The sequence below is a fragment of the Phodopus roborovskii genome, unplaced genomic scaffold (assembly GCF_943737965.1).
Source record: "Phodopus roborovskii unplaced genomic scaffold, PHOROB, whole genome shotgun sequence".
In the NCBI taxonomy this organism is placed as follows: domain Eukaryota; kingdom Metazoa; phylum Chordata; class Mammalia; order Rodentia; family Cricetidae; genus Phodopus; species Phodopus roborovskii.
In genome coordinates this window covers 8,820,649-8,832,968 of record NW_026126588.1, presented here as the reverse complement: position 1 = coordinate 8,832,968, position 12,320 = coordinate 8,820,649, and the positions used below count along the sequence as shown (strand labels likewise).

General features: G+C 43.5%; 1 protein-coding gene across 1 annotated transcript in view; it reads left to right on the top strand.

Annotated features, from left to right (window-relative positions):
* The window catches only part of Pkhd1 (PKHD1 ciliary IPT domain containing fibrocystin/polyductin), a 374,971-nt gene that overhangs the window by 30,191 nt on the left and 332,460 nt on the right, over positions 1 to 12,320 (top strand). Inside the window, exons 18-25 of the mRNA XM_051204291.1 lie at positions 1,038 to 1,165; positions 1,697 to 1,872; positions 3,346 to 3,484; positions 4,961 to 5,088; positions 8,426 to 8,610; positions 9,498 to 9,620; positions 10,971 to 11,076; positions 11,487 to 11,762. Coding sequence (XP_051060248.1) covers positions 1,038 to 1,165; positions 1,697 to 1,872; positions 3,346 to 3,484; positions 4,961 to 5,088; positions 8,426 to 8,610; positions 9,498 to 9,620; positions 10,971 to 11,076; positions 11,487 to 11,762 — 1,261 coding nt within the window. The remainder of the gene's footprint in view (positions 1 to 1,037; positions 1,166 to 1,696; positions 1,873 to 3,345; positions 3,485 to 4,960; positions 5,089 to 8,425; positions 8,611 to 9,497; positions 9,621 to 10,970; positions 11,077 to 11,486; positions 11,763 to 12,320) is intronic.

Sequence of the window (12,320 nt, the reverse complement as noted above, 5' to 3'; positions counted from 1 at the left end):
TGTATGGGTATTTTTCCTATATTTATTTCCCTCTGTGGAAGCCAGACAAAGGCTTCAGCTTCCTTTTAACTGGATTTTCAGATGATTGTGAGCCACCATGTGGGTGATGGGAATCGCACCCAGGTCCTCTGGACGAGCTGCCAGTGCTCTTAGCTGCTGAGCCGATTCTCTCCAGCCTGTTTTGAACACATCTTATATTCTTGATTTGGTAGCTTTTCCATCTTCATAAAGAGGTGCAGCTCATTGGTTCTGGAAACCAAAGCGAGTGTTCATGGGATGACAGAGTTTGTGGTAATTTGCATTCTTCCTAGTTGAGCTGTAATGGGAGTTGGGCTAACTGGCTCATGTCAGGGTCCCATCCAATCTTCAACCTCTTCTCTATTGAAGGGTCATCCTGGGGGGGGGTACATTTGCCCTTTAGGGGAGAGCTGGAAATGCAGGGAAATACTTTTGGCTTGCCATAATGGGACAATTGTTATTGGCATTTAGTAAGTAGAGTCCAGGGATGTTGTTAAATTCCCATGCTGTGTAAGAGACCTCTCTGAACGGTTATCCTGCTCCCTCAAAGGCAGGACCGTCGAGGTTGACAATCCCTCCTCTAGAGTGTCCTCATGGCAAACAACTTTGTATTGAGTGTAGTACTCAAATACACTAAGGATTGGAGCAGAAGGAGGGCTAGGGCAGGGTAAGTGTCACTCGGAAGGCCCACAGAGGTGTGGGTTAAAGCAGGGATCTTATACCTGATATAATATAAAATCCTCATTCCTGAGCATAGTGCTAAACCATGTCTCACCATGGAATACCATTTTCTTTTGGTCTTAGAGAAAGTAGTTACTGTGTTACACTGTGGCTGGCTTGAGGAAATAAGGAGTAAGGCTTTGTGCTTGCTGCTAGACTGGAACCCCAAGGAAGACAGGACCTACACTCTTGGGTAGCACAGGGCAAGATCTGGAGAGGTGGGCGGGCTCCTTGTCACATGGCATCTGAATTGCAGCTTCTGGCAATGTTGAACTGAAGGGCATATTTGGTGTCCACAGCTATGCGTTGCATACAGAGGCCACATAAACAGGACCCTGACGATGACTGTTTCTTTCATATTTGGCTTCCAAAATACCACGAAGAATAGCACTTGCGACTGGAATCTCATGGAGCCCCATCTTGAGAGGTAGCTGTGGTGGGGAGGCCTGGGTGGCTTGTGCCTGCCGAGGGGTGGATTGCTGTCCTAGAGACTTGGGGCTTTGAAAATTTTCGACCTGACAAAGCAGTTTGGCATGAGAAATAGTTATGAGTACAGAAGGAACCTGACAGGACCCTAGCATCACCTTAGGGACAGAACCTTTACGACATTCTTTGACATGACAGTTGAGGAGATTTGAGGTCCCGAGGCTCTACACTTCACTGAAATGCATTTGGCAAGTGGTTCTGTAATAAAATCAAGGCACCCTGGTCCATTGATTCTGTCCTCTGTCCAGACATTTCTCATTGCTTTTGAAGTTGTTTTAACCTTCAATGAGTCAGTAATACAGGAATATCCAGGATGATCCATAGGTGATTAGTGCCTGGCACGTAATCTATTTAAGACACACAATTACGTTGAAATGGGCCAAGGCCACGGTATGGGGCAACTGTCTGGTTCTAGCCTTAAGGAGGAGGCTGAAGGCCTCACCTAGAGGCCCCTCCCACTCTGCTTTGGCAGCTGGCAGTTCACTTGCATTAACCTCTGGGACACATGTGTGCGTCGCTCTGAGGATCTCCAGTCTTCTGCGACGAACACCCCACTGTTGGTTCATCGGATTGACATCGTTTCCCTGGCCCCGGAGGCAGGCCTGCTCTATCTGGATGAAATTATTCTTGCCGACACAAACGTAACAGGTGATCGCTACATCTGCTGTTCTTCTGGGCCTGCCTGTCAAATGCCTATCTCAAACCTCCACACTACAGATTGCTCTTCTTTTCAAAAGGAGAGAAAGGGTGGTTCTTCAACTGGCCTGCCATGGTTTGAAGGCACAGGGGGTTGGCCATGTGTGCCTTTCCTTCTGTGTCTCTCCAACGTTCTTTCTCTCCTGTTTATCTCACTATTTTATCTTGTTCTTTGTGCTTGTATCATCTATGCTCCGACTTTACTACGTTCTCGATTGGAGGATTCATTCTTCTCATCTGTAAAATGGGTATATAAAGAGCCAACGACAAGATTAACTAATCATTAATGTAAAGTTACCCTTTATGTCTCCTTACCAAAGGAATACTTAAAAAAAACCATAAAAATTGTGATTATTAACTATATTATGCCAGCAGGGCCTCTCCTCCTCCAACTACAGTATCTTTCACACACAGAGCTAGAAGCAATGCACATTATTTGCTCTTATATACGGGCTAATGATCCGACATATTACTCTGCAGCTAGACAGCAGATACTTTGGGGAACAACATGTTCTTTTGCCCCCCCCCCCAGACTCCTACCACACAGAGTTCTGTTCTGATTCCAAAACTTTCCTGTGACCGACCTCCCTTGGGGACAGTGTTGTTACCTGGCCATGCTGGCCGCTGGTCCTTAGGACGCAGTGTTCGTCCTGATGAGTCCCACTGAGGTTGGCCGTGTGTGAGCACCGATGACGGCCAAGGCTGTTGGTGGCGTTTCCCTAAGGGCCTCCAGCTTCCCAACTTTTGCTGCTTTTTTAAGTCTGTGAAGTTTGTTTCTTCTCGTGACTTCCCCCTAACTGCTTCCGTCTCTCATTGCTTGGCACTCTGTGGAGAGGAAGATGGCACAGTGACTTATTGGTCTACATAGTGAGTTCCAGGATATCCAGGGCTACATAGTGAGACCCTGTTTCAAAAATAAAATAAAACAAATAATAAAAGTGGCCATGAAAAAAAATGACTAAGACAAGGCCATCGTTGCCCTCGAACACTTTGTAATCTGAACTGTGGAGGAGTCTTACCCACTGCCCAGCAGGAAGACAAAGGATACTGAAATGTTCTGTGGTTATTGAAGTCAGCGGTCTTACTGAACTCTCTGCCGTGGAGATTTCTGTCAGTCGCACATGCCGTGATCCTCACTTTAGAAGTGAAAAGCTGAGCATCATGGAGCTTATGCTGATTAGCAGAGTGGCTATCCAAGGGAAGTAGGCAAACCGGGATTTGAACTTGTACATTTCTGCACACACATCACTTTGCACCATGAAGGTAGCTCTAGTTACGAGAACCTAGTGCGACCCCCCAGCTGCATGGTGTCCCTAGGGAGGATCGTCTGTGTGTCATTAAGGTTTCCAGAGGCTGTGGGATGGAAGGTATAGCTGTCACCCACACAGTTATTCATTGCTAATTGGGTCAATCACTGGTCTCTAGTTTCTCAAGCTGATCCTGGAACAGCCCACCCAGGTGGGAATCTGGTGGAGTCAGTCTCTGTGGCGGGATTCCCTCCAGTCTACAGCATCACCTTCTGGTTGGCGGGGTGTGGCTCAGAACTCCCTCTCATCACTGCATGGTAAGGAGGAGTGGTTTTCTTACCTGGGTCGTCTCAGTATCCACAACTGGCTGTGGTGCACATGGGTGCAGCTTTTATGGCGATGGGAAAACTCCACCCCCCCATATATTTAGAGCCATGGTCTTATTTCAAGTATGATTCAAGTATGATTCAAGTATGATTCAAGAGGGAGATTTGGTATAAAGACCAATTGTTGGGATTGAGCTGGTTTGGGGGGTCTGAAAATTTGCATTGTCAATGGTCCAGTGGTGCTGATTCAGCCAGCCCAGAGCTACAATGAGGAGCAGTTTTTTTTAATTGAATTTGTTTTTAGATGGTTTGTTATGTTGTTCAGAATAAACACTGTTTTCCATTTACTGCCCCTAGTTGCAGTCCCAGGATATTGGTCTTGGAATTTTCAGTTTTAGGAATTAAAAAAAAGGCATTTCTGAGAAATCACCAGCAGATGGCACTAGAGTACCACAAGCGTGGCTAAGTCGTGACTTATTAGCCATAGTGTACAGAGACTAAGAATCAGCCTCTTTGAAGTTGGGGACCACATGTATGTTATCCTTTTAAATTTCACTTAAACTCAGCAGGATCATCAGAACCGAAGTGCTCTGCCTTGTGTGTGTACTGTATTTACACGTGTGTGTATACATATATTTCATATACATACATGCAAAATAGTGCCATATTGGCTGGCTGTCAGTTATTAACTATGAAATAAATAAGAGGTAGTTTGAGTTTACTGAGTACAGGTCACACTCACAGTGTTCCTGGTGACCTTCCTCTCTGAGTTTACCTCGAATCCTTGAGCTCCTCTGGAAACCTGTGACCGTGATGGAAAAGAAGATGGTCCGTCTGGAGCACGGCTTTCAGTGAACACCAATCCCATTCAAGACACTGTCTCCAAAGTCTAGCATCCTAAAGCTATGTCCTGGGGACTAGGATTTCATCACGGGACTTTTGTGTTTGTGAGGGGGCACGACTAGTCAGGTCAGGGTAGTAACTGGACAGTTTCCCACCCCAGTTCATGCTACAGTTATTAGGATCATTTGTTTATCAAAAGCAGGGGACTGTACTGACACTGTGTGTGTATATCGGATGTTAAGGAGGTGGAGTAGATGGTCCAGCATTGGGCGCTGAGTGGACACTGATGGACCAGGGCACATTGGCTCTGAGTATGCCAACGAAGCGCTGGAAACCATGTCCCTTTAGACCCAGAAATACGAGTGTCAGGTGGGTAGAAAACTTGCCTGTTGCTCTGGATCCCTGTGTTCATAGAATCAATCTTAGTGGTATGTTTTCAAAGAGCTTGCTATTTGTACCCCACTGTTCCTGCTGTGGTGGGAAAAGAGTATCTGGTATTTGGGAGCTTGGACTTAACGCATAGACTCATGGGAGTGAAGTAGTCTTTGTAAAGATCTGGGTTTTGTCTGCACTGCACATCCTAATGGCTGTGGTGGCTAATACTTTGCTTTTGATGTGCCGTAGCTACGTGCCCACTGAGGGGACAGAAGTAGGATCTGAATTGATTGAGGTGACAGCACAGAGACTTCAGGGGACAAGCCCGCCTTTGGGAGGACACTTCTTTCTCCAGCTCTCCGATACAGTGATATCTGGTAAAGGGCAATCGGTGTACAATGCTTTCATGTACATACTGGGGATAAGTTAGGTTGACAGTAGCCTGTGAGTTCTGCAGTTAGAATGGCAGGGCTTCCAGAAAGACAAATGGAGTATGTATGTACTCACTTATAAGTGGATACGAGACATAAAGCAAAAGATACCCCAGCCTACCCCAGAGAAGCTAGAACCCTCTTCGAGAAACAGATGGAAGCAGATGCAGAAATCTACAACTAACCATTGGGTCAAGCTCCTGGAGTACAATCGAAGTGAGGGAGGAGCGATAATATGAACAAACGAGTCAAGACCATGATGGAGAAACCCACAGAATCAGCCGACCCGAGCTAGTGAGAGATCACTGAGTCAGGTCTGACAAATTCCTCTTCTCTTTGGAATTTCCTAGGCCAAAGCCCATTGTACTCATGTCTGTCAGAGTTCAATGTAGAAGCATTTAACTCCTTGTCCTGTGGAGAAATTTAGTAGTCAACCAAGTCTGAGATTAGCAGTGTTTTTTTTTTTTATGCATATAGAGTATTTTTTATTTAATTTTATATAACAAAGTCCAATTAAATGAAAACAAACATTTATACACAATATTTGGGAATTTGGGCATCGTTCTTTCCAAACTACTTCCTGCTGGTAAGGGGCGCTGTCTTGGGGGATTCGAAGAAGATTCAGATATCCTAGCTGTAGTCTGTAGGGCTGTTTTGTCCAGCTGTTTGGAATGTAGGATCAGCTTGTACTCTGTTTCAGGCGGTCTGGTGTGATCAAACCACATTAGTCTGGAAGGAATCCACATATTTTCATTTTCTGTGGAAACAAAAATAGAAATACTTTTCCCCAGTAACTTGTTCTTCAACTTAAATTTTGGAGTCAAAGCGTTTTTTTTTTTTTATTATTATTATTTTACATGTCGATCCCAGTTCCCTCTCCCTCCCTCCCTCCCTCCCCCCCAAGCCCTCCCTCCCTCACTCCCTCCCTTTTGCCCTCTCTACCCTCTCCCATGCACTCTAAACACCCTCCCCTCCCAACCCCCCACCACAATACAATATGTAGGGGAATGCCATCCAGTTGGGGTCATGTAGATCTGACAGGTCCTGTGAAGTAGGGACTAGGGCTTCTCTCCTATCTCTAGAATAAGGCAGTTATCCCTCCATGGGGGATATGTTTGCAAAGTCCTTTTGTGCACCAGGGATACATCCTGGCTCCACTGTCTGAGGTCTCTTAGGCTGCTCAGACCTTCTGGCTGAGACCCATATTCAGGGGGGTCCGAGTCAGACCCCTGTTGGCTTCCCAGCTATCAGTCTAGTGGCCCTTAGCTCCTCCTTGTTCAGGTAAGCTGTCTCTATGTACTTCTACCGCATGGTCTTGTCCTCTCCATCTGCTTCTGGGTTCTAGTTTGACTCAGTGTTTATGTATGGGTGTTTGCTCCTGTTTTCAACAGGCATTAGTTGAGGACTCCATGGAGAAGTTAGTTGTTGATCTCACTCTCCGGGAAGGGCATTTATGATAGCCTTTCCACGGAAGCTGAGATTGTTAGTTGGGAGCAGTCTTGTAGTTCCCACGACCTTTCTTTGTGTTCAACTTTATCTTCAAACCAATATTGGCTCCCTCTTTTATGTTCTCTCTCTCTCTGTCTCTGTCTCTCTCTCTCTTTCCTATTTTCCATTCCTAACCAGGCTCAATCCTCCTGGTCGCACATGCCTTCCTCTCCTCCCTCTCATTTTCTCCTACTTCTCTCTCCATTAGCTGTCCTCCCCCACTATACCTGAGGTCTGGGGGACTTGTCCCTTCCCAGTTCTGTGAGGGACTTTATATGAATCTCTTAGAATACAACTTGGTTCCTCTGGTGATGTGAATTATAGGCTGGTGATCATTTGATCTAGGTCTAAAATCCATATATGAGTGAGTACATACTGTGTTCCTCTTTTTGTGACTGGGTTACCTCATTCAGGATGGTTTCTTCAAGTGCCATCCACTTGCCTGCGAATTTCAAGATACCATTATTTTTTTCGAGATTAGCAGTGTTTTAAGAGCATTAATAATATATACTTGTGACCAAGCACAGACCATTAGAAGAGATAACAATATTGTTCAATAATCGTATTGATAAATACTGGAAGAAATGTGGGGCTTCAGAGGGAGGTTCAGAGACATTCAGGAAAGCTGCACGGGTAGGTGATGCACACTCCTCAAATCTATTTTTTCTGAGAAAGGATCTTCCTGGGTAGGAGGCACACGGGCATTTTGACTATAATGGGACAACATAGGAAAAGATGAAGGCACCTTGGCTATTGGAGTCTGATAAATGGGCCGGTGGCCACAGTGCCTTTGTTTTCATGATATGAACCACCAGGCTCCACTTATACAAATGAGAGATTGTTTGCAGAGGTGCCTTTCTGCTATCAGATCACAACATGGATGTTTGTCACATCGCTGCTAGTAGAACCACTGAGGAAAGCCAGATTTAGCCCAGCTTTCTGAAATGTGTACAGACCCCCAATTATGAGCAAATGTAGAGAAATGCTTTTAATGATAGTCTTGTGGAAACACAGTGGCACTTTATTAACCCTCCAGGGCAGTGTGGCTTTCAAGAGGAAGGCTCTTGAGCAGGTGAAAAGCAGCTTGAATTTTAATCTAAGCCTGCCTGGTTGGTTTGGCAAGCTTTTGAATAATCGTTAGGGTTCATTTTCTTCCTCCCTCAGGTAGGCATGAAGGTGCCCAAATGGCCCACCTCACGGTGCTGTGGGGACTAGCTAATGAAATGGAAACTTTTGGTAAAGTATGAAGCACAGAGATTTGTTATTTCTCTGTGGGGATGCGGAACAGGAAAGCAGGTGTTTGGGCTTAGAGGAGATTCTAATAGAGAGAGCAAAGGGAAGTGCCGGCATTCCTCAGCTGTGTTGGCCAAGTTTTATGGGTGTCAGCTGCCTCCCCTTACTCCCTGTGAAAAGAGGCCAAGTTTTCTCCGTTCACAGGACCAGCTAAAATTTTCCAAGGAAAAGCCAACATTCAATTAGACTTTCGGCCATTACAAAGATGTCTGGAATGTGTGTGTTGAGTTGATAGTTGAAATGGTTTTGTCTGACATAGCATGTTCATTGTTTGCCATGTGTATAAACACTGAAGGGGGTGTCTCAATGCAAGAGAAATGGGCATCTACTTCTGGGGACAAACTTGATCTTAACTAGGGTAAAGGTTCTCTTGTGTTGTGTCTTGATATTCTGAAACTCTGCTGTAAGTTTGGTGTGATCCTGCTATTTTTTTTCTCCTTGATGCTGACCCCCATATCTGTGTTCATTGTCATCATGTTTTCTGCAAATTCTTGCCTCACAGATGTTCCAGTGCACATGTCTTCCAGACAGCTTCACAAGCTATTGCAAGACAATGCTGATGAGTCCACATCTGGATACCTCAATGTCAGTGGCTTCACTGTGACAAAGGAGCTGAACTCCTGCTATGAGCATGTGTGGACTCTTTCCTGGACTACTCAGATTGGGGATTTGCCCAATTTTATCAGTGTAGGTATAGCCAACCTATTTGTGTGTGTGTGTGGTAGAGACTTGGTATCCTAGAGAACTACAGAATTATATGAATGAATGAAAATGGATTATTGGTTTTGGTGATATAATCTAGCAATGAGGTTTCATATCCTTCTTCAGAAGGTTTCAACATGAGTTTTACTTCTTGCATCTCATCTCATTAAACCCAGAGCTTCTTGTCCTAACTCAGTGTAGGGATAGGAGCTGCTGGTCAGTGTCCACCACATAGCTTTCCGGCATCTGTTATTGGATAACTTAAACAGATGTGATGGGCTTGGATCATCATGAGGCAGATGGCATGGCAGAAGGGAATTTAGAAAAGGATTTGCTGTCGTTGGCTAATGACAAAAGCAGATGCTCTTGCATATTTAACGTTTTAAAAATAATCGAATGATCATCTAGCATTTGCTTATTATAAAATGAAGCCCAAGATGAAATTTTATCCAAGCTTTATGGTACTATGAGATAAGTAGTCCATCAAGTAAAATCCTGGAGTGAGATGGAAGGAGAATGACAATGTTTGCTCTGATCAAAGCACTAGCTTCTTATGCTTCATCTTAATAATTCAGATTACAAACTAATAAAACAGAGAAGCATACAGAATCAAAGTATATGAAGACCTACCATGACAATTATGTGTATGTTTCCTTTGACAACTCCTCTCACAAATACATATTCCTGTATTTTCTGCATCTTAAATTAACCTTTATTTATTTATTTTAACAGTTAGTTTTCTAGACTAAAATTCTTTATCCGTTCAGGCTATGAGCTTATGCAAGCAGAATGTGGAATAAAAACTCATGTGTTTTCATCAAGATGAGATTTCTTTCCAGTGACAGAATGTCTCAGAAATATAACTATCTCAGGTCTCAGATCAAAATCTCACTGGGGTGAATCCTGCTGTCACTGCTCGTGTGGTATATGACGGTGGAGTTTTCCTTGGGCCCATCTTTGGAGACATGTTGGCTACTGCCAACCAGCAAACTCAGGTGAGAGGGTTGGGCCACCAGCTTCAAGCCTATTTCAAGCTCTTCACATGTTTGCAGTGAAAAACCAACTCCTTCAACTTCTGTGGTTCATTTTTTTCCCATTTGGGTTGCTTCCACAGCATTTCTAAAGTACTATGAAAATGTAACTGCTTTCTTTATAAATATTATAAATGTTCTTTATAAATATTAATGTTACTATTATGGTACAAAAGATAGAGGACCCATATAACTAAAAGATATATAACCAATTACTAAGTATCGCAACTGAGAATGGTTAAATGTATTATTTTTTTAAGTTTACTACTTATTATTATTGTTGTTGTTGTGTGTGTTGGGTGGGGTGGGAGCGCATATGACTTGTGTATTTGGAGGCCAGAGGACAACTTTGTGGAGTTGGTTTTTTCCTTTCATTTTACATGGATCCCAGGGATTGAACGCAGGTCGTCAGGATTGGGTGGCAAGTGCCTTTATCCACTGAGCCATCTTGTTGGTCCTCATTATCATTATTTTCATTTTTTGAAAACAAATCATTACAAATAAAGCCGAAGGGCTCTTTGTCTCCAATGCCATTTGAGTATGCTTTTCCTCTTACAGACTGTTATACCATGGGGGTGTGCATCTAGCCCATTTTAAAAATCCTACAGAATCCATCAAGTCATATCTTTTACCTTCCCCATTACAAACATTGTTTGACTTAGCATTAAAATTGAGTTAGCATTCGTTTCGTCCCACTGAAAAGGAGAGGTGTGGAGTCTGAGCTTACCATCAAAGACAAGAACAACTTCAAACCAAATATGTAAATACACTTTGGTCTGCAGTGAAGACAAAACGATATTGCCTAATAGCTTATACCAGTGTGCGTGTAGCAGGGTTAGTTTTCAAAAAAGTGTGTGGGTCTAGTAAAAAAAAAAAAAAAAAAAAAAAACTCCTTGTGTATTCCAAGTTTATGAAATTTACTTCCAGATGACAGAGAGGACAAGCTTAAAAACCAATTTATCATATTTGGTCATATGCAATATAGGTGTCTAGAAGAGCCACAAGGCCCAGGAGCTGAAGGTTAGACTGTCAATCACAGAAAGGACTCTATTTCAGAAAGCCATATATTAACCATATTTATTTGCACAAATGGATCTCAGCATTTCCACCACTTTGAGAAAATTTAATATGTTTTGAACCATTCATTTTTGTGTAAGAACTTTCACTGAGAAAATTAAAAAAACAAAAAGGAAATGAGGCTATATGAATCATAGAGACATTTTAATTTAGGAAATGTGCACAAATGCTTTATGACTCACCCGTGTTGATGAAGCCCATACATTTGCCTTTAACTCTCCTCCCTCCCTCCCCCAGGTGACTATACAAGTGAATGACGTACCCGCCCACTGTTCAGGCTCCTGCTCTTTCCAGTACCTGCAAGAGTCAACTCCCAGTGTGGATTATGTGTGGTATTCCCTTGGTATGCTTGCGATGTGACTCTTAGACTCAGTGATTTTATTAGACGCCATGTAGTGGTAGCAGCATCAGCATCTTCAGTAGATATGGATGTACTGGAAGGTGCATCTTGGACCATTAAGGGAAAATCGTTTCTTATTTAAACATGTGTGTGGGGTTTATTATTAGCTCTTTATTTTGAGCTTCCTTTTTATTATTATTGACTGATGAATTTTTATGAAGCGATAGCATTTCATTGCTAGTTTGAGAAAGCTGAAGGTGGAGCTGTATACCTGAATAACAAATGCAGATCAGTAGTCTCTCTCCTTCAGTTTTGGGAGAAGCTGAAAGAAGCTGTTAGAGTGAGATCTCTTAAATGGAGTGTCAGCATTGATCTGAAGCCTGAATTTCTTACCCCCCCCCCCACCCTTTTAGGCTGTGATGTGAACCTATTGGTTTATTTTACTGGAACTGGTTTCCCTAGAGAGTCCAAGTCCTTACAGGTTACAGTGAACAAAACAAGTTGTGAAGTTATGTTCTCAAATGAAACAAGCGTGCTCTGTGAGATGGACCTGCTACCGGTTGGAGTGTATCAGATTTTGATGCTGGTGAGCCCTTCGGGTCTTGCTATTAACACCAGTGGAGGAGGCCTCTTCCTGCATGTGGAACCCAGGCTGGATGCTGTGGTGCCTGCTACAGCTGCAGAGATAGGTAATGTGGGTAGGGCTCCACCACGTTACCTGCTTTCTGAAGCGAGAGTTCTTGTTCATATGCACAAATCTAGGCCCGTAGCATGATATATTCCATATATGTTGGGATTTTTGTTTCCTAGACATTTCTTGAAATAAAGAATGCCTTTAAGCTCCGATATGGACTCACATGGCACATTAAGGCTAGAATTTGGCCAGTGATGTGACATAATCAGACCATGGAGTCACTTGGAGCATCATTCACCTGAAAAAACTCCAAGATGCTAGATGAGACAGTGCTAGTTCAAGGTGGCTTGCCTGAGGCTCCACAGGGATGTGGGTGGAGCTAAAGTCCAAATCAGAGTGCTTGGTGTAAGTGCCCACAGGTTCTCTGTGCTCAGCTAGCTGCCTGGCCTTTTGAAGGGCCTGAGGAGGCCTCATTTGTAGCTCACATAGTTTTCTTCCAGAGTAAATACATCAACAGATAGCAGTGTTCCTTTAAAAGTAACAGCACTTGGCATGTATGCCCGCCCCCTAGGAACTTTTTATGTAGTTTTTATGTCAGAACCCTCTCTAATAC